The sequence below is a fragment of the Canis lupus genome, chromosome 2 (assembly GCF_048164855.1).
Source record: "Canis lupus baileyi chromosome 2, mCanLup2.hap1, whole genome shotgun sequence".
NCBI classification, from domain to species: Eukaryota; Metazoa; Chordata; class Mammalia; order Carnivora; family Canidae; genus Canis; species Canis lupus.
In genome coordinates, this window is record NC_132839.1 from 15352979 (window position 1) to 15375681 (window position 22703).

At 44.3% G+C, this 22703-nt stretch overlaps 1 protein-coding gene and 1 pseudogene across 16 annotated transcripts in view; both read left to right on the plus strand.

Moving 5' to 3' along the window:
- Positions 1 to 1455: 1455 nt before the first annotated feature.
- Positions 1456 to 22703, plus strand: part of MCTP1 (multiple C2 and transmembrane domain containing 1) — a 527670-nt gene continuing 506422 nt past the window's right edge. For all 16 annotated transcript variants that reach the window (XM_072791100.1, XM_072791166.1, XM_072791128.1 and 13 more), the window contains exon 1: positions 1456 to 2352. In XM_072791100.1, the coding sequence (XP_072647201.1) occupies positions 1744 to 2352 (609 nt within the window). In that variant the 5' untranslated portion in view covers positions 1456 to 1743. The remainder of the gene's footprint in view (positions 2353 to 22703) is intronic.
- On the plus strand, positions 20524 to 20810 carry LOC140610779 (small nuclear ribonucleoprotein E-like; annotated as a pseudogene).

Here is a 22703-nt window from a genome sequence, read left to right on the forward strand (position 1 = left end):
CAATTTAAATGTAACTGGATGTCCTGCAGTTTATCTGGCAACCCTACCTCTCTACCTCCACAGCCACTCTGTTATGGTGCCGTTTTATTTTTCTCCATGGGACTTTTCCTATTAGAAATTCTGTTTACAAAAAAATAAAATAAAATAAAATAAAATAAAATAAAATAAAATAAATAAAATAAAATAAATAAAATAAATAAATAAAATAAATGAAATGAAATGAAATGAAATGAAATTCTGTTTACTGGGGATCCCTGGGTGGCTCAGGGGTTTAGCGCCTTGCCTTCCGCCCAGGGCGTGATCCTGGAGCCCCGGGATCGATTCCCGTCCGGCTCCGTGCATGGAGCCTGCTTCTCCCTCTGTGTCTCTGCCTCTCTCTTTCTATCATAAATTAAAAGAAAGAAAGAAAGAAATTCTGTTTACTGTTGGACCCTCATTGAAGAAGGGCTCCATGAGAGCAGGGGGGCCCTGTCTGCCTTGTTCACAGCTTCATCCTCAGAGCCTATCATATTGCCTGGCACATAGTAGGTGCTCAAGAAATATTTTTAAATAATTGTTATAAAGGAAAAAAAAGACTAAAAAATTAGGATGGTAAGACCTCCTAACGTAGGGCATACTGCTAGCTGGGAGATTGGAATCAGACAGCATGGTGCCAAGACTCAGGAACTCTTCTGTTTTCCATCCTTAATGGGGTGGAGGGTAGTGGAGGAGGGTGGAGAAGGGGTATCACCTGCTTTTCAAGAAGCTCACTTAGTAGAAGCAAAAGACCTTTCCATCAGTAGATTTAGGGAGAAGCAAGGTCTGAACGAGCTGAACAAACCCAACTGCCTTTCAGCGAAGCAAACGGAGTAAACGCAGGCGAAAGAAAACAAGATTCCCTGCGCGTGGCGCGGCGTGAGGGGCAGTGGGCGTCCTGCTCGCCGCCGTGCGCCGTGGACCCCCCGCACCTCTAGGGCGAGCCAGGTCCCGGGGCAGCCTCCGGGACCCCGTAGACCCGGACACAGAGGAGACCGCCCCAGCCCGTGCCAAGAAAGAGCAAAAGGAGGGCGGAGGGGATGAAGTCAGGACCGGAGAGCTCCAGGTCTCCGCGCGGCCGGGCGGGAGCAGCCGTGGGGGGCGCCGGGCTGCGGGCAGGCTCGCGGGTCGCTGTGGGCGTCCTGAGCCCCGCGGGACCCACGAGGGCCACGTGGGGGGCTGCGGGCAGCTCCCGGGGCGCAGCCGGCCCCCGCCCCCACCCCCGCGAGCCGGAGCCGGAGCCCGAGCCGGGTCCCGGGCGCTCCCGCGGGGCTGCAGGTCGCGCTGGTCTCAGTGCCGTGCGCCTGCCGCCGGGGGTGCGCGCGCCCAGCTGACGCCCCGCTGACGCCCCGCCGCCAGGTGCTGCCCCGAGGGCGCGGGGTGCGGTCCCGGGCGCCGCTGGCCGCGCACGCTCGGGCGCCGGGAGCTTCTGCAGCCAGAGGGAGCCGGGGCGCGGCCTGGGGGGCCCCGGGGGCCTGGAGCTGCGGGGCGCGGAGCTCCAAACTTTGCGGACCCCCCCTCCCCGGCAGGTGCGGGAGGAAGAAGCGGCGCGGGAGCCCGGCCAGCGCCCCCCTCGCGGTCCTGAAGCCGCCGGGCGCTCCCGGCTTCTGCTGCTGCGCCCGCCGCCGCCGCGGGGCCCGGGGAGGAGGTGCAGCCGGAGAGCGCGGAGGCGGCGGCGGAGGAGGCGGAGGAGGAGGCGGCGTGGAGAGGGGGAGCCGGGGGCGCAGGATGGAGCCCCGGGAGGCCGCCGCGTCCTCCTCCTTCCAGGCCCGGCTTTGGAAGAACCTGCAGCTGGGGGTGGGCAAGGGCAAGGGCGGCGGGGGCGCGCGCGCGGGGGGCCCCGAGCGCCGCACTGCGGACACCCCGTCGCCGTCCCCGCCACCCCCGGGGGGCGGCAGGTGGAGCGGCTTCAAGAAGCGCAAGCAGGTGCTGGACCGCGTCTTCTCCTCCTCGCAGCCCAACCTGTGCTGCTCGTCGCCGGAGCCCCTGGAGCCCGGCGGGGGCGGCCGAGGCGAGCGCGGGGCCACCCTGCGCCGCCGGATCCGCGAGCATTTGCTGCCCGCGGGCAAGGGGCCGGGCGCGGACTCGGCTCCCTCCTCGTCCTCCGCCTCGTCCTCCCTGTCCTCCTCGCCCCAGCCGCCCGCGAGGGGGGCCCGCGCCCCAGATGAGGGCGCACGGCGTCGGGGCCCCGAGGCGCACTTGTGCCATCAGAAGAGCTCGTCCCTGCCGGGCACTGCCTGCCTGGAGCAGCTGCTGCAGCCGCCGCCGCCGCCGCCGCCGCCCCCCGCGGAGCCCGCCCGCAGCCCCGAGACGCGCGAGGAGCCGGGCAGCAGCCAGGTGAGGCACAGGTGCGCGGGCCACGCCCCCGGCCTCGGGGAGACGCCTCCCCGGGGAGGCGCGGGGCAGCGGGGGTGCCACCGGGAAATCAGGTCGTGGCAAGGACCCCTCCCGGGCCTGCTGGGGGGGGGTGGTTTACAGTTCTGACTTGCGCCCCGACCGTACTTTTGGTAGAAATCACACCTCCGGCCGGAGGCCATTGGGGGCAGCTTTAGGAGCCGCCGGTGAAGACGACAGGTAGGAGCCAGGCAGGAGAGGGCTAACGCCAGACATCAGATGGGCACTTTCGGGGGGAGGTCCCCTGGAAGGACTGTGTTAGCGAAGTCTCTCGCCTTCTCCAAAGAAAGATCGAGCAACTTAGAAAAGAAAATTTGCAACCACGGTTGCGGGTGCGGAGGGGCCACCTTTGGAAACCAGTGGCTTGCGGGAAGGAACGGTGGTGCGGAGAGGTGGATTATTGGAGACGGTGAGGTCCGTGTTCGGGGGAAACCCTAAGAGCCAAAGGCTGCTCGTGCTGCCGCGCGCCCTTCCTAGAAGTCCCGGGGCGCGAGTAGATCGCGGCCCAACAGGTGCACGGCGGGAGCGTGTGGGCTGAGGTAGACCAGCTGCCCGGCCTCCCCTGAGCGTCAGCAGTCCTCGGAAGCAGTTGCGTGTTAAGTCTGTTCTCTAGGCATCGTGTTGCCTCGTTGGTCAGGCAGGAGTTAAGTTTGGTCCCATTAAGAGTCAAGTGAAAATGAACGATTCTTAAGGCGTTCCCCTGAGCAGCTGCTTTTTATTCCCTGGGTTTTGCAGAGGCGATGCGCCCCTTTTGTTAAGACCTGCAAATTGTGTACCTGCTAGCAAGGCATTTTGAAAGTTTCCGTCTCGGTGGCCTGAAGAACTTTTTTTCTTCCAGTACGTCTTGGTTTATTTAAATTCTCATTATTCTGACTCTGATTAATTATTCTTGAACTCATTTAAAGGTTAATCTTTTTAAGTAGGTTAAAAGCCGGGCTCCAGAAAACCTAAGGCCGCGTTTCAGACAGCGTGATGCAGGAATAGATGGGCCATCAGTTGAAAGTTCTTATGGTTTATTAGCTGCTTAGTATAGTTTCAGAAAGCAAGCTGGGATACAGGTGGATAACCTGCTGTTACTAATGTTCTAGAAAAAGTTTTTAATTATTCTGGGAAGAGTAAGTAGAGAGCCCTGACAAAGAGTCTAAATAGCTCTACTTTCCCTTTTATCTTGAAAGATAATTGAATAGAACTCGTGTGTCTGGTTTCAAAACTAGAGTAAAAAGTGGTCTTAAAAGGATGTTTTAAATTCAGTATAGATGAATGCTGTATATTTTAGAAGAATTTACTTTTGAGTGTGCACGTAATCCCGAGGCATAAGAACTTTAGAGTTGGGGTACTCTTTGCAGTGGTTTTTATTCACTTTTATGAACAAAAGTAATGCAACAACAAATAACTGAATTATTTTGAAGGTAGAGAGATTATTTGATTCACTAAATTACTTTGCAGGCCATTGAACCAAGATTCTGAAAGCAAAAGCGGACAATTCTTTTTATATATATAAATTTATTTTTATTGGTGTTCAACTTGCCAACATATGGAATAACACCCAGTGCTCGTCCCATCAAGTGCCCCCCTCAGTGCCCGTCACCCAGTCACCCCCACCCCCCGCCTACCTCTCCTTCCACCACCCCTAGTTCGTTTCCCAGAGTTAGGAGTCTCTCATGTTCTGTCTCCCTTTCTGATATTTCCCACTCATTTTTTCTCCTTTCCCCTTTATTCCCTTTCACTATTTTTAATATTCCCCAAATGAATGAGACCCTATAATGTTTGTCCTTCTCCGATAAAAGCAGACAGTTCTGAATTAATCTTTATATTAGTTTTTACCAGTTTTCTGACACTCAGTTTTTTTTTTAAATATTGCTATGTAATTATGAATTTTGTACACCAAAGACCTAAGCCTGTTTTGGAGAGCATACTAAACTAGCATTGTGTGTGCCCTCACGGTATGCTGGGCACTTTATAGCCTTACTGGATCTGATCCTCCCAGCAGCCCTACATGATGGAAGTTCTTGTTGCCATTTTATGGATTAGGAAACTGACATTCAAAGACATTAAATAACCTTTCTAGGGTCACATGGTTAATAAATGATGGAGGTTCTGTGCTAAAATTCTCCTGAATCTTTTTTACATTACTATAACTGCCTTTGACCACTTTTAGAGCTTATTTTGTTTCCAAGATGACTTCAGTCCTGTGACTAATGCTTGCAAGTTTACGTACATTCGGAGGGTTTTCCCCACTCCCTGGAATCAGTTCTGTGATGTATTAGCTATATTAAGTTGTTCTTTTCTCTGTGATACATTATTTCATCTTTTATTACATCACATTACAAGTGACATTATTGAGGATACCTTCTATCTTCTAAGGAAGCTTTCGTTATAAGGAGCCGGCATCTCAAGGAAGATAAAAAGAGTAACAAAGCTAAAATGCGTTTCAAAGAATAGATGAAAGGTGGGGTGTGGGCAGAACAGTAGCCCTGAGGGGCTAGTTTAAGGCCACACCCAGTCCCAGGAAGGGGCACCTTTGTTGCTTCCCTATACCTGCAGCTCCTGGAGTCCGTTCCTTGAGAAGTAGACAGCTTTTTCTGTTAGAAGCCACAGATCTGGCTTTCAGCAGCATTGTCTCACCAATGCAGAAGCAGGATTTCTAAGTCCTTTCACGGACCCTCTGCCCAAATCTGAGAGTCAGGCTGGCTTACCTTGTGATGAGGAAGAGAAAGAAATCGAATTGGGCGCTGCAAGTAGAAGAGGACCCCCTTCTGAGGACGGTGTCCAGGAGTAGGTTGAGCTGTGCAGCACCCTGCAAGCTTCCTGCCTGGCTCCGAGATCTTTCCTTGCTCTCCCAGCCCCTGGCCTCAGAACACACTTGGGCTGGGGAAGGGAGTGCCTAGCGTAGGCAGATTCCTGTGTTGTTCAACAACAGATAGGGGCACATGAAAGGAAAGGTAATAAAAGCATTAAAAACATCTTCAGATTGCCTAGATAAAAAGAACTTTCTTTCAAAGAAGAAAGAAAATTCATTGCAAAAATAACCCAAATGTCTCAATTTTTCGCTGCTTGATCCTGGCATTAGCCATGTTCTCCAACACCTCCCTACCTCTCCACTTCCCCCTCCAGCTCAGCATGAGGCCACAACAACATATGTGCATAAACTCTGACTCTGGGTGGAGGTGTTAAGCAAAAGCAAAAGCAAAAGCAAGAAAATAAAAAAAAAATAAAAAATAAAAACTACATCAGTTTGAACTGATGGGGGAAAGAGATTTGGAAATCACTGATGTACAATGATTAAAACTGAGCAAACCTCCCAGGCCCTTACCAGCCCTCTTGCTACTCTGTGTTCTTTAGCCAAATACACCTTTGGGAAGACACTTTTGTACATGTTGGGGCATGTACGTTATTTAAAATGTTCTGCTTTGAGAAAAAGAAAAAAAAAAAAACATTTCTTCCCACTGATTCTAGTTCACGTGCTTGGCCATATTGTCATACCAGATGCATTTCATTTTCTGCAACACAGTTGGGAAAGATGCTTTCTCAATTTGTGTGCATATCAAAAATATGCCAATTTTATGTATTCTGTCTTGATGAGTTACTAAAATTATATTTTGCTAGAATCAGGAAGCCAGTATTTTAAGATAAAGAGTGAAGAATGAATATGTCACAGTTTTTTAGGGCTTTAACAAAAGCATGAAGTTTATGAATGCTAAACTTTTATTGTTTTTTTCTTTTAAATTCATTTTGTTAAAATTGCTTCTGTAGAGAAGCAAAAAAGTTTTTGTCAAAAAAGTGGCTATTCAGGGTATGATAGAAATGTTTCAAAACATAGTAAGAAGAATATTCATTCATTGGGAAAAAATTCCTAAAATACATCTGTAAGCTCCCACAAAAAGTATAAAAAGATTTTCTAAGATTAAGTCTATACATGAAGTGTATCTTGGCTCATTAACTATCTGACCTTTTAGAGAAAGCATATATTTTTAAAAATGATTTAAAAGTGTGATTTGGGTTAATTTTTGCTATTTTCCAGGTGTCTCTAATATTACTTCATAGACTGTAACTTAATCTTGGGGAAGACACAAATGTGAAGAAACGTAATTCCTAATGTAAATGACTTAAAATCACCAAAAAACCAGTACTCCCCAAAACAAGCCCTAAAAGCAATGTTAATAGCTTTTTCAAAGTGAGAGAGAAAGGATGAGATCTTAGGAACTTTGGAACAGGTCATGAAGTTTGATGTGTGATAGCTTTCCAAAAAAATCACTGGAGCATCAATTTATTGCAGAGAAAGAGAATAAACAGTGACAGGTTTACTTTGGAGTGGAATTATTTTCCTATGACTTTTATGTTCTATGCTGCGGATCTGGAAGATCCGACTACAGCTATGAATCTTGTATATATGGAAATATTATCAAGTAAATATTACGTGAGCTCAGTAAACACTAGTAATTGCTAATGTTTTATAGTATAACAGTATATTGAAGTTTTGCCACTGCCACCATTACAAATAAGTGGGTAGCTGAAAAAAATTAATGGGGAAATTTGTTGGTCCTTCTCATTTAAGATGTAAATTCCTTTACTTGCATTGGTGGCAAAAGTAGCCTCAAGTTAACTGAGACAGTACTGGTGACATCACAATTTCACAAAGTAATGAAAAAATCTTATACTACCTTTGGCAAGTATTTGCACATTGTCCTGGAAAAGCAAAAATAAATTCTTAGATAAAATAGGATTAATAGACTCATAAAGATCATAGGACAAGCACTCTCCCTTTTTTCTTTTGCTCTGTCATTTGGAAATAAGGGATGATTTCACAAAATTAAAGGTTAGTAATATATTTTTTGTAACTCAGAAATATGTAGTGTGGTTTCTTGACTCATGATTATCAAAATGTCAACTCAAGAGTGACGAAAAGTAAATAGTATGTCTAGGTAATACTGTAAGCATTGACAAAATCTGCATATTCAGAAGTTTGGGTCATGTACTTTTTATTAATTATAGCTAATTGCAGTGCATAGTCGTATGCTTTAGATAAGCAGAAATTTTTTGAAATCTGACTTTTTTTTTTTTTTTTTACTGGAAAACTTACTAAACATTAGGCATTTCCTTGCCTCAATCAGCCAAGAATCTTAATTAAAACCTTTTCTTGGTAACTGAGGGTTACTGTTTGAATATTGACTTTTTTGTTTGTTTAATGTGAATGAGGTAAATATTCTAGTTGTACTAGAACTTGCTTTAGATAACTTGTTTTTTCATAAAATTATGGTATGAAGCATATGTATTTAGGACAAATTTATCTTTCTATATAGTTAATTATTGAAACGTGTGAGGTACCCTTTGTGTCATTTTTTCTGCTGCCAAATCTCTATTGTTTTTGTTTGTGATTTTGAATTTGTTGGAATCATTGACAATCGTGCGTCTATTTCCCCTGCATGATTAACTTTATGTGACACTTGCTTTTTTTTTTTTTTTTTGTCACTGTCGACCATTTCTTCTAACTTACAGTGCTTTTTATAGGTCAGATATGTAAAGTGATTACTATCCCTCAACAATCGAAGATTTTATGCAAATGGTTTCCCCCTCCAATGTTACCAGTTTCTTACATTAGAATTTTTTTTCAGCAGGTTATCAGGCCATGATTTTCCTCATGTCTCCAAATATGTGTATTTAACATTAATTTGAATGCAAACAATGCAAAAAACCTGTATTTTCAATATAAGAGATTTAAAAGTCATGCACACTGCCTTCTTGAGAGAACGATATTCCTGTGAAGTCTCTTTAGATATCTTATACCAGCTTTATTTCTCATTGTCTCATCCTTTTAGGGAAAACTACAACACATGATAGACAAATGGACCCTCTGAATGCGTTGGGATCAATGCGCCCTCCTAATCCCATAGGTTTTATTCAGTGAGGCCCCATCAATATGAGCAACTCACCCTATCTTAAGCCTGAGCTACTTTCACCAGCACTGCTAGAGTAGGATTTGGCAAGCCTTAGTATGATCGACCTGTCTAATCAGCATTGTAGAGGGAAGACTACTCAATAAGTGGTTGCTGAGTGAATGAAGGGATGAATGGATGGGCTAGAGCTATTCAGAAGAAGTTCTGGAAAAGTTTCAAAAGCACTTTTAGTTACATAATGATGTTCCTGCCTTCTTGCTTCCAAGTCCTTTTAAGTCTGGCAGATGTATATGACCTTCTCCTCTTCCCTAGCCAGTGGCTTGGCTTTTCTCAGCTTGTACTTTAATTCTTGTTCATGTCTGTGGGTGTGAAGGGAGGACATGACACCGACTCCCTGGCCACCATATTGTATTCTCATGGAGGATGGAGGAGTGATTTCTACTTCTCAGGTCTCTGGCTCAGGGATGCATTTCTGGGTGCCAGTCTCTGACCCTGGGTATCCTGTTTTTTGCACCCACATCTCCTTTTCTGACCTCTGATGTTACAACCCCATATCTGGATTTCTAACACCTTGCTGTCATAGTCTCACTCATTTATGATCTCTAAGTATTGATCTCTGCTTGGATCTTATCTCAAGATAATTTTCTGTCTGCATCACTGCCACTTCTCCTCAAACCCATCCCCTTGAGCAAGATCAAAATCCCAGTCTCGAGCAAGAATCCTGTCCTCAGTAGCCTGGTCCATTCTGTGGCCTCTTGAATGTCAAGTGTGTGAATTGTGGTTCAGACATTTGGTCGGTTGCCTTGCACAATGACTACATGTTTATGAAACACTAAAGCCTCCCTCCAGAAAATCTGCATTGCCAGTTAATTGCATTTGCCTATAAAAGGTGTTTTTATACCTGCAGGTTTGGACAGTCGTAGCTTATGTTTTTGGGGAACACTCTTCATTATCTCTGTGATCCTGCATTCTTCCTTCTGAATTTGAAGTCCTCACAGTGCCTCCTCTCTAACATCACCCTTTTCCTCGGTCCTGCCTGCTTTCTTCTTTACCCTTAATTTTCTCTCCCTCTCTCTACTTGTAAGATGGTTTTTGTAGTGAATCATTAAGCATCTGGAACTGTGCTGCCTCAGATGGAGCCACTAGCCACACATGGCTCTTGAATGTTAGATATATGGCAGATTCCAACTGAGTTGTGCTCCAAGTGTAAGATGCACACTGGATTGTGAAGGCTTAGCACAGAGAAAAGAAGGTAAAATATCTCATTAATTTTTATGGTGCTTATACATTGAAATAATATTTTGGATGTGTTGCATTAAATAGAATATATTATTAAAGTTAATTTTACTTGTTCCTTTCCTATTTTTTAAAGGTATGGCTATCAGAATATTTAAAATGATGTATGTTGGTCACATTTTGATGTCTAGTGGGCAGCACTGATCTAGAACAGGGATTCAAACTTCGTTGCACACAGGGGCCATCAGAGAAAAGAAAATGAGCTTAGAGGGCTTGATGGGCCCGTGGTGAACCAGCGAGCCCTTGCCTGATTTAAGGGGGGGCTGCTTTTCAGCTCCAACTGGTTATTGTCAGATAGCGAAAGAAGCGTTGCTGCCAGAGTTCTTGGATTCTTTAATCCATGCCAAAAGTCTGGATTTTCATGTGAGATCTCCAGGCTCTTGAATTTTGGGCAATTATTTGAAAAAATATTTTAAGTTGTAGTCCAAATACAATCTATTTCTGGACTGAATGCAGCTATCAGAGCTCATGTCCAATTTGTCCTGTCCTCTCCCTGTGCCAGGCCCATGTTATCTGGGACATAGTAGATGTCAATACATTTTACAAAATAACGGAATCAGGAGTGGTGGCACGGAAGCCAGGATACAGAGGGCAGAGGGAGGTGTGGAAAGAGATGCTGAGGATGGGGAAAGAAGCCAATTGGTTTGGCTCTTTAGGGGATGAAAGAAAGTAGTAGTAGGTAGTAGGAGAGTGAGAACAATGTCAGGATAGGATGTTTGGAAGAGCTGGGTTTTTTTTAATGAGTATCACCTGTGTGGGTTGAAAAGGAGGAGCCATTAGAGAGGGAGAGGTTGACATTTAAGGAGAACAGAAGGATAAATGAAGGGGGGAGGTACCAAGGGGCATGGGTCCGAGTGGGCCCCGAAGCCTAGGGAGAGTGGTAGCTTCAGCCAGAAGAAAGGTTCCTCTTCCATTGCAAATGGAAGGAGACACTGTGGGCCCAGATGCAGGTAAGCAGTAGGCTTAGGGTCAACAGTGGAAGAGTGTGCCCACCTGGTGGCCTCTGCCTGCCTTGTTTTGGAGTGTGGTTAGGATTTGCCCACGGGGGTGGGGGCACAGTACTGCCACAGATAAGTGTGCTGTGTACTCAGAACCCGGGAGTCAGGAGTGGGTTCTGGGAAGTAGAGGTGAAGCCGAAGCTGTGCCCAGACTGTGCAGCTGAGCAGTGCATCCGGCCCAGCGATTGGGAGCCTGGAGGCAGCTGGGCCGGGGAGACTGAGTCAAGTGAGGAGCGGAGGGGAGTCCTTGGCAGCAGGGGCACAGGATCCCAGTGGGAGCCTGCAGCTAGACAGAGACCTGACCCTGGGGATGGGAAGACAGAAAGATTTGAAAGGCCAGGGGTTTGGCCAAACCTTCAGGGAAAGGAAGAGTGGAAGGAAGTTAATTGCACCATATTTTTCCCCTTTGCTTATGTCTGTGGTTTTTCTTGGTTTTGTTTAAAAAAAAATGCTTTTATTGAAGAGTCTTTTTCTTGGGAAGGGAGAGGGAAGGTTGAGGTTGGAATTTGCATTTATGGTTGAGGGTGCCGGGCTCCTGAGTGCCAGATTGTCACCTGTTTACCGGAATAGCTCATATTCTTTAGTTATTTTGAATTTTTCCTGAATAAGATAGTTTTCCTTTTCTCTGCAGCATGAGGCACTGAAAGTGGAGTAAAAGAAAGGGCAAAACATGTTTGTTAAAGAAAATCAGGGAAACCAGGGAAACCTCCCACATGACTCTCTTTCGTGGATTCATATGGACCTGATGTCAGAGAGGTTAAGTATTGGGAGGAATAGTTAGGACAGAAAGTTTTAGAATCCTTGGGCTCTGTTGGAAATTTTCATTCTTGGGGCGTTGTGCTGCAAAAATATTAAGATATGCTTTCTTTCTCAGGAAAGATTGACCTGTGTATGGCGAATGACCAATTTCTGAAAATTGCAAATAGGTATTTTCTCAAAATAGAAAGCATATTCTATGTAGGCCCTTAAGCTGTTTTTGACTCCTGTTCTTTTATTGAAGTATAAAGTAGCTTTTCATAACAGAAAAATTCAGCGTTTCTATAGTTGCTTTTAAATAGTATTTTCACCACACCAAATTAGAAGTCTGAGTGTTTTCCTAAAATATCTTTTGAGATTGGAATAGATTTTGGAGAGAAGCTCTCTGTCACTACAGAGCCGTCGCCAAGCCTCATGCTCCCCCGAGGTGGGAAACCCTGAATCAGCATTGGCCGTGCTGTCTCCTGAGAGACATGGGCTTAGAATCGGGGTGGACTGCACCTTCCCCTTCCCTTTTTTTTTTTTTTTTTTCCTTCCCTCTGCTTTTAAAGAGCAGCTGGAGCTGAGGGGTCAGGGTGAGGTTCAGCTGTGATTGTGACCTGGCCTTGCATACATGCCAATTCAATTCAACAGTTCCAAGAAACCATTTACCTAACCATTTTGGTTGTCACCCCTCAACTCCCTCAACCCTCCTCTGCTCCCATGGGCTCCCTAGGCAGCCTTTGTGTCCTCTAGACCCAGCTGGGGCCCTTATGACTCTCTGGCCAGCCCTGTGGGGACCAGCTGAGTAGGACGGGGGGCCAAGCAGAGATGGAGGGAAGCCTGCAGTGTCCACTCTCCCAGGTCCCCTGGCCTCTGCCTCTTTTCAAGGAAGGTGAAGCTTTGTAAAATGATCTTATATTTATTCCTTTCTGCCTGACACTTTCACTTTCTCTGACTTGAACTGTTTTTTCTCCCTGGGCATATGCCAGAGCATGAAGAAGAACTGCATGGAACTTGCTGTGGGGGATTTCTGTGTATTTTGGATTATCAACCGTGCTTAGTCTGTTGACCTCTCACGGGACTCTCCGGGTGGTGTATTATATGAGTTTTGGCTCTTCATTCTCTGCCCTGCTGCTCCCTGCCATTCAGCTATTTTAACTTCTTTTTCTTTCTGGGAACATGGGCAGGGAAAATAAAAAAGGAAAGTCAGGTGCTTTTTTTTTATTAGAAGCTTTTAGAATTATTTTTTTCATGGTGCAGTTTAAATAACTAGCTCCTGTGATATTTTGACAGTTTGTGTTGCTTTGACGTATGCTGTGCGCGAGCACACACACACACACACACACATAATTGTGCCTTCACCAGGTGTGTTTTATACATATTCTTTCACACACATACTATTTTCTCCCTGGGGTCAAAGATGACCACAACAAGACCAATATTCTTCTACTTCTGTATTAATTTAATTTTATTTTAAGTAGGCTCCATGTCCAACAAGGGACTTGAGCTGATGACCCTGAGATTAGGAGTCACATACTCTACCGAATGAGCCAGCCAGGCACCCCAATATTTTTTCACTTCTAAAATGTAATGTGATAGTACTAAATTTCAGTGATAACTTCATGTTTACAACTGGTTTAAGTCTATGTGGTCTGAGCAGTTGTGTAATGTTGTATAAAAAAAACAGCTCGGCCCCAGGGAGAGAAGAAAAAACCAATCAGCAGACAGTTTTCATGGTTTACTCTGGGGTGTGCTCTGCAAAGGGAATGAGTAATGACGATTTTTATTTTGAATTTAAACTAATGTATAAGGAAGGCCTTTTCTTCAGCCAAATGGTTCTTTCATAAGTAGCCATCTTATTTACAGCCACCACTGTAAAAGGGAAAAGAATTATGCCCTAATCTTCTGAAACCTAGAAGTCACAATAACCAATATCTATCATTAGTATTTTCAAGCGTGTCCTGGCTTTGCCCTCACAAAGAGATCCTTCCCTTTAAAAATAGGGAAGTGTTTTGGTGAGCTCTTTTTTTTTTTTTTTTGGATATAGTTCATGTTTTAATTAGAGAGAAAGTAATAGCTTGAGGATTGTAAAGATATATTCTCATCTGAGGATACTCTTGGTACTCACAAGGAAGCTCATTTTGTGAAATTGCCTCAAAAGTTGAGTCAGAGAATCACTGAGTTAGGCCTTTGCTTTGTTGGCTGCTTAAAGAATGTTCTGTTTTCTATTCGTGTTATTACTAATCCTCACTGACTGTTTTTGAAAATATGTTCTTATACCACTTTGTTACTTTATTCATGTCCTTAATTATATCTGGATAGCATCCTGAGTGATCTATTTATTTGTGCCCATTTCGTATTTTAAATTCTATTTTTTTTCTTCTAGGAATATAAATCTAATGTGAGTTTTAAGCAGCTACACAAATTTTGTTTGCATTTGGTGCTAGAAATTTGTTGTGCAAACTAATTTTGCTTAAGTGCCCATGAACTTCTTTATAGTGATAGGGCTTGGCTCTACTACCCTGCATTTGGATTGACTTTTGTAAAATCGCAGTACATGTTCCATCTTCTGAAGTTAGATTACGTGAGGTAGGGACATGCTGATTGTTGTCCTCTGGGCTGGGCTCTCTTTGCAGTTGTGTCCTCTCACCTCCGATGTATGGCCCACCAACATGCCAGGCCTCTCACCTTGGGTCCATTTTATTTTTAAAGATTTTATTTATTTATTTGAGAGAGAGAGAGAGAGAGACAGAGACAGAGACAGAAATAGACCATGAGCAAGATGGGAGGGGACAGAGGGAGAGGGAGAAGCAGACTCCCTGCTGAGCAGGGAGCCTGATGTCAGGGCTCATCCCAGGACCCTGAAATCATGACCTGAGCCAAAGGCAGCTGCATAACTGACTAAGCTACCCAAGCATCCACCCCCCACCCCCCACCCTGAGCCATTTTAAAATAACACGTTATACCTGCTATTACTAATCACTAACCCTTCGCAGTATTTATTATGCATTGGCACTATTCTAGATGCTTTATATCTATTAGCTCATTCATTTACTACATTACTTTCTGACATAGGTTCATCGTCTTTTGCATTTTCCAGATAAGGAAACTGAGTTGTAGGAGTTTAAGGGACTGGTCCAGAGTCCCATATCAGTATAATTTGGATCCTACAAAGGAAGGCTGTCTGAAGTAGGTTGTGCCCTAGGAGCCTGGCCTAGGGAAATGGAACTCCAGGTGGAAGTTTGGAATGAGAATTTAAAGCCTTTTCTTTTTCCCCACCCCAGTATTAACATTACACCTCTTCTCTCATTTACTTCCCATCTTTTTTATCTGGAGGTTATGGCATAACAAGTAAATTTAATAAAGACAGACTTAATGTTACAGATTTTGGTATTAGGTGTAATCGTAGCTCTCCTGCTTACTTCTTACTGGCAATAAGTCCTCTTAGCTCTCTTTGGCTGCTAGATAAAGATATTGCTAGTAACTTTTATTTTTTTATTATTTTTTGAAAGATTTTGTTTATTTAAAAAAAATAAAGATTTTGTTTATTTTTTTTCACGAGAGACACACACAGAGAGAGGCAGAGATATAGGCCGAGGGAGAAGCAGGCTCCCTGCAAGGAGCCTGGTATGGGACTTGATCCCAGGACTCCAGGATCACGACCTGAGCCGAAGGCAGATGCTCATCCACTGAGTGATCCAGGCATCACTGCTAGCAACTTTTAAATGTCAGTCTTACTTAAAAAAATTCTTCCTTATCACGTACCCTGCTGGATCATCATCGCTGTTTCTATTATTGATATTGTCATTAGGAACATTTTGTAAGTTATGAGACCCTTGTAATTATATATTATCTAGATATTACAGCCTTGCCTGGCTTCTGTCATGAATACCATCTTGTTCTATGAAAAGCATGGTAATAGGAAAAGATATGAAATGAAATAGATGTATTTGCTAAGCAGTCACCACATAGTATCTCAAATAATCATTATAGATGATGTGCGTTATCCCACTCAAAAGCTCACAGCAGTTTTAACAGATAGGTATTATTAATGTGTTTTATATCTGGGAAATGATTAGGCTGACTAGCTTGTATGCAGTCCAGCTTCTGTCCATAGCCAGTAAGTGGTGGAGCTTGGGTAGCAGACATCTGATTCCTGCTGGGGCCAGAGTTTCCTGAAACCCACCGCTCTACTGGTTAGCAGGGCCGCATCAGCGCACCAGTGCCAGGTGCAGACTGGCACCCAAACCACTGATTCGTGGTTGGTTCTGGCGCTCTTTTAACACCAGTCTTACTAAAGGATCTGAGTCTCAGCTTTGTTTTGGAGAGACAACTGGAAGAATGTGCCGTTAGTCGTTGGAGGAAAGTATCCAGAAGGATATAGTGAGTGTGAATACATTAGTTTGTTTCTTTGCATGTTCAGTTCTGAAAGCTCATAAGTGAATACTTTTCAGATCATTCTTGTGAATTCTGTATGTGTATCTGGCTATTATCACGTTGTTCAATGCCTGTGAAAAATAAAGCTATACATTCTGCAGTTAGTCTAGGTGTTAGGATCTCTGGACAAGAAAACAGCTTGTTTGTGAATATGCCTGTTAGGGTTATATTTCTTTAACAAGGAAAAGGCACTATGTAAGATAATATCTTCTGAATTTGGTACAGTTTCTCATGTTTCTTGGTAATAATGGTAACAGCACTAAAATCTTGGTCATAAGGGCTTTGCAGACAGTACTTCTTCTAGCCTTTGAGACAACTCTTAAAGGGGCTAGAATTCTTAGCCTCATTTTATAGATGAATCAGTGAAGGTTCAGGAAGGGTGAGAAAATTGCTCAGGTCACCTAGCCGGTAAGTGGTGGAGCTGGGATTTTTGTATCTAAGTAAGTGGCTGACTCCAAAACTTATGAGTCTAACTGCTGTGGTACGTGGCTCTCCGCCACACCGAAGAGCTGCTACATCTGCTCACGAGCGCTGGCATTTCTAGATATCTTGGAATGATAAAAAGATTTGGTTAAATGTTCTATATAATGAACCAGCCCCAGATGTGTATAGGTAGCTGGAAGATCTCTTTTTGCTACAGTACCAACAATTCTGGTAATATATCTTTCTTCCTTTCTCTCTCCCTTCCTCACATATTTATTAAGTATTTACCCTGTGGTAGACATGGTGTCTTGTTAACACCTTGATGAACAAGACTTACTAATTCCTGCTCTCACAGAGTTTATGTGAGTAGGAGAAACTTCCATTACATTCTTAAAAAATATTTTGTATATTCATTGGAGAGAGAGAGAGAGAGCATGAGTGGGGCAGGACAGGTGGCAGGCAGGGAAGAAGGGTAGAGGGAGAAGTAGACTTCCTGCTGATCGGGGAGCCAGACATGGGGTTCGATCCCAGGACCCCAATATCATAACCTGAGGTGAAGGCAGATGCTCAACCAACTGAGCCACGCTTCCATTACATTTTCTAAAATACACTAATCATGATCAATTATAATTATAGTAACTGATTCAGAGTAGTACAGAGAACTATAGGAATAAATTGTAAGTGGTCCTAACTTAAATTTGTGGGAAGGAGAGGGGCAGGGAAGGCTTTCTTGAGGAAATGACATTTAGGATGAAATGCAAAAAATAACAGGAGTTGGCCAGATTTGGGGGAGCAGAAGGAAGTAAAGGATGTAGCAGGTATTTCTGGGCAGAGGACATTACAGCAATTTGAGAAGTTTACCAGGGCACTTAGAGAAAGTTTACCAGGGCAGCTGAAATTTGGTAAGAAGGAAAGTATGGGGGATCAGTCTGGAATGGTTGACAGGGGCTAGGTCATGCAGGACCTCATGGGCCATGGGGAGATTGTAGACTTCAACAAATTCTGAAGCTGTTTTGAGAGCTCAGATGCTCCTCTGTGAAGAGGAGAACCATCTTCAGGAAGTTCACGACTTTGATCTGCAAATAACTGTTCTTTGCTGCTACATGACCAATATATAATTGGAACCTTAATTTGGTCACAACTGGAGCTGTTCTTTGCTACCACATTGTGCTCACAGAGTTAGTTTGTAAAGAGGTAGAAATGTTGGTTGAGGCTACTTGCCTCTTCTGAGATGTTGTATTTTAAAAATGTTTGTAAGAAACAGAAATACCTAGTGGATGAAAATATCTTTCCCCCTGGAAAAACAAGCCATTTCATTCTTCCTATTGCCTTTTTATTGAGCACTGTTGGAAGGTAAATGAAGGCAGGAAATGAGATCTAATCTCCCCTTGTTGGTACTCAGAGGGAAGATTCTCAGAGACAACACATTTCTGAGCCTAAGTAGAGATGAAAATGAGATAAAGCCCAGTGGGTGATTTGAATGTTACAGCAGTAAATTATGGAAGACATATATTTTGTGAGCTAACAATTTCTTTCCTGAAGTTAGGATGGGGAAAAAAAAAAAGAAGAACCTTGGGAAGGGATTCTGTGAGGAGGTATACAGTTAAATTTGTATCTTGTGTTAATGTAATCATGGGTAATTAGGAAGACTGCTTGTTGAACAGATCTGAAGCATGGTGAGGGAGATTGAAGTTTTATATTTCCTTTATATTTTCCTAGATATAAAAACTAAGCTTTTTTATTTTCATGTATAGCCAATATTCACATTTGTGAAACAGATTGGCAGTAGTGCCTAAACAAGAAGGAAAGCTTAAAGAGTATAAAACCTCACCGTGATGTTGATTATACAGTATTGTAGTAAGAGGAAAAAAAGGAAATACAAAAACTTGCGACTCTAGTCCATCAATAAAACCTGAAGTAGTGGTATTAGTGGCCTATTTGCTACTTTATGAAAGCTCAGGGTATGGATTCTAGCATGTCCAGCAGGTGAGGGCTAAGAAATCATACCAAGAGCTGCCCAAGTCAGGCCTGCCAATCAAGCTTTGCTCTTCCCAGCCAACCATGGTGATGACTTGCACCCAAGCAATGTGGGCTGCACTAAACACCCAAGCATTACTGCCATCTGGAGTAGGAAATAGCTTCTAGTAAAAACTCTCAGTGACATATGCCATGCCTAAGTCAAAAGAGTTATTGAGAACCTACATATTTTGCATCTGCAATAATGGAAAAATGTAATGTACTCCCCCCTCCCTTTTTTTGTTCTTTATGGAGCATTTTACTGGAGCCATAACCAAGCAAACACTATACTGTTTTACTGGGAAAGAAATTTAACAGTAATTTTTATTCTAAGGATTGTAGACCCTTTACAGAAACCAATGAAAGTTGTGACATTCTCTTCATAGAGAAATGCAAATGTACATAAATCCAGTATTGTTCATTCACCTTCAAGCAAAGAATTCGATGACTTCCAACCCATGGATTCCAAAACCCTCAGTTAGTACCCTTGGGTTGGAAGGAAGCCTCAGTGATAGCTCTTATGAAGTAAAATGGCTCCATTAGCACTACAAAAAAAAAAAAAATCAAAACTTGGGTCTTTGTTTTTTTTTATTAAAGGTTTCATTTATTTCTTCATGAGAGACACAGAGAGAGAGCATGAGGCAGAGATATAGGCAGAGGAAGAAGCAGGCTCCATGCAGGGAGCCCGATGTAGGACTCGATCCCAGGACTCCAGGATCATGCCCTGAGCTAAAGGCAGACGCCCAACTGCTAAGCCACCCAGGCATCCCAAAACTTGAGTCTTTGAATTTTCAACCATGACTGCTTATGTTTATTTATCCCAGAAACTTGCAGGGGACATGGATTCATTCTTAGAAGGAAAGAACTATAGACTGGGTTCCTAGAAAGAAGAGCAGATGTGCCCAGAAATAAAAAAGCCAGCTATGGCCTGCAGCATTTACTGAGACCAATATATAATTGAAACCCTAATTTGGTCACAACTGGAGTTTATTGTTAATATGGGATTCTGTTTCCTGGAAGTTTATTTCTGCTCCCTCGTAGAGAGACTTCTTTGGGACCAAACCACCGAGAAGCGAGATTTCTTTCCTAGAGGATGTGATTTGGAATCCTCTTAGATATCCCTCTCAGGGGTCAACGTTTGCTGCCCTTGGACTTTACTCACATGTCTCTGTTCTAGCTTCTGTGGATCTAAGGCTCCTGCCCTCCAGAGATTTGTCCTCTTAGTAGGGGAAATATTAAATATACACAAAAGATAAATGTCACTATCAAGTAGTGTAGACACCCCACTTTTAAGTAAATAAAACCATGGGGATTCCTTTTCATAGGAGATACGGAGGCTCAGTTACCTAATGGTAACTGCTGTTGGCCTAGTTTGGAGCAGCACTAGTGTGAATGGACTTTTGTCCTCAGCTCTCTCTACTCATTTTCTCTCAGTGATCCCATGGCCATATTTGACAAATAGATTTGCTAGAAAATGTAAAAGCCCACACTCTGGAGTCATTTTGAAGAAAGAGCTTTAAGTTAAAGGCAGAAGCACTCTTAACTCCCTTTAGAAGAAACCAGCCATAGACCTAACCTGGAGCTCTGAGCCTGGAAGCCTGACTCTCTGCTTAGGGCAGCAGCCTATGAGAAGGAGGGTGCGGGGGCCTGGGGTCGGGGTGGGGAGATGCGTGCTTGATGTGCCAGGAGCCAGGAGATGCACCTGCTCCTGAGGATGGGCCTGTGGTTCTTCCAGGGGCGCCAGGCTCAGGAACACACAGTTCCCATCATAATAATGGGAACATTTGGGGAGAAGTGGGCAGGAATGCAGATGTCTAATGAGATGAGTAGAGCTCAGGCACAGAGATGTCTCATTCAGGACTCTTCCCTTGTAAGCAACGGGAGCTCAACTCTTTCTGGCTGTGGCTTCAACAGAGAGTATACTGGCTGCAGGCTGGATGCAGAGCTTCAAACGATGCCATCAGGTCTCTTGGTCTCTGCCCCTCTCCTCCTTCTTATCTTTCCTCAGAATTGCTTGGCTCTGGGCTTTTTCCCTCTCAGGTAGTTTCTTTCTACCTATTGGCCTCCAGCAGCCCTTTATACACAGTTCTTTGGAGTGAGTCTCACTGGAATGATTGGGCTCTTGCTCTACACACTGTGGCCAGGAGATGAGGTGCTTAGCCAGGTCATGTGTGTAGCACAAAGCCCTGGAGTGAGGGGAATCCAACCTGCACCATGGAGACTGAGGGTGGGAGAGAGGCAGGTCCTTAAAGGCTGATCAGATTGCTCTGGGCACTTTCTGAGGTGGCATGTGGCCTTTGTCAGCTTCCACCATGGCATGCGGTGGCCAGAGGCAGAAACTGCAGAAGGTGATGGCACAGCCCATCAGCCTCATCTTCAGATACTTGCAAAATAGATCTCGGATTCAGGTGTGGCTTTATGAGCAAGTGAACATGCAGTTGGAGGGCCGTGTCATTGGTTTTGATAAGAGTATGTGAACCTTATATTAAACAACACGGAAGAGAGTCATTCTAAGACAAAGTCAAGAAAGCACCTGGGTCAGGTCATGCTGAAAAGAGAGAATATTGTCCTGCTCCAAAGTGTCTCCGACCAGAAGTGATCCATGAAGTGAGAAATTCTTGAGAAAGCCATGTAGTTTGTTTTTTTAGATGTCCTTTGTTTGGGAGTGTACTTCTAAAACATTTGTTCGTATTGTTTTGATTACCTTTATGTTATTACCAGATGACAATAAATGCTGCGGGATTGTTTTTATTAAAAAAGATATTGCTATGGACAGGCAAAAATTTCCCATGTACACTTGGGGTTCTGTCAATAATCAGCAGTTGGGAAGATGAATGATCAGGCGTGTGGAACATTGATCTGTGAGCTGCTGGACCTAACTACTGGCCTGGGGCACAGGGCTCACACCAGCCCTGCAGCGGGAGACTTTCTCCTGTGTTTTTTATTCTATACACTGTGCTCATTTTACATTAAAAAGTACATCAGATTTTTTTTTAATTTATTTATTCATGAAAGACGCAAAGAGAGAGAAAGAGGCAGAGACACAGGCAGAGGGAGAAGCAGGCTCCATGCAGGGAACCCAATGTGGGACTCGATCCTGGGGCTCCAGGATCACACCCCGGGTTGAAGGCAGGCTCTAAACCACTGAGCCACCCAGGGATCCCCCATCAGATTCCTTTTTTAATGCCTTGCTATACTGTTGGAAAGCTGTAGTAATGAGATGAATGGGTTTAAAGTCAGTTTTGGTACAGATGATAACACTTGCATTAACTTAAAGACTCTCTCATTAATTGAGGCCTAAAATGTTGGAAAAGAACCTATAAACCATACTTTACATAGATAGATGCTGATGCATGGGGGATAAATACACTGAAGAAGTTAAGATGCTGTCTTCTCCTTTTAGAGAGTCTAGCGTAACAGCAGGTCCTGATTCACACCCCACTCAGTAGCAGTTGCATTTATATAAATATGCTATAGTAGTATCCATCCATTGCTGCCTCAGTTTCTCTGTTGTCCCTACTGTCACACTCTGGAAAAAAATTTGCCTTTAGAGGATCCCTGGTTTCAGTAAAAGGAAGAGAAGGAAGTGCAAAGGAAGACTGGCCTAGGCGAACTGCCCACCCCCAGGTGACGACTGGTTGACTTTGGCATGGTGGAGACAGGATGAGGCCGACCGTCTTCTAGCGCTCACTAAGATGCTAGTCTCTCCAAACCCCACGGTTGTCTTTTGTAAAACTAGAGGAATAGCACACTTACCCGAACGTGTTCTTAAGAGGGTCTAGTGAAGCAGCATGAGTTTCTGGCATGTGTTCAATGCTCAATACATATTCATTATTCTCCTATGATGCCCGCCGCCCCCCCGCCCCCCCCCCGCCCCGCAACATCACTGTTAATGGGCTGTTATTCTCAACCCTTGGCTTAACAAGTGTTTTCTCTAAAAGTTACACTCTTGTCTTTTAGAGCTTTAAGGACTCATCATTCATACTTGAGCATGAATTCATTCAGTTAGATTCTTTCCTCCTAATTCCTAGATAAAAAAAACTAAATTTTGAAGGGATGGGTCAAGTTGACTGGATGGGAATGAATGAGCTGTAGAATTTGTGGCAGTGACCTGGGCCTGAGGGGGCGCTGCAGGACTTAGTAGTTGGCGGGCATGCTAGGAGGCTGGAATATGGTAGAGCTTTGAGAAGGGGTGTGTGGGGAAGGGAGAATGCTCTCTGAAGGCTCTCTTTGGTCCAAAACTTGGCTGCAGCAGGACTCTGGATCTGGCAAAGGAGGGAGACAGTACCATGCTCTCCTTCCTGTTGCTCATAACTTCTTGCCCCCAGACCTTGGGCTGGAGCTGCTAGTACTGTGTCAGGAGGTCTCATCTGGAAACCAGCCCCGTTTGTGACATTGCTTCCCTGGGCAAATGAAGTCTGTAAACAGCTTTCTGGAAGCTCACCAATTCAGGAAACCAGGGGCTGCCTGCACTTTACAGATAATATTTTTG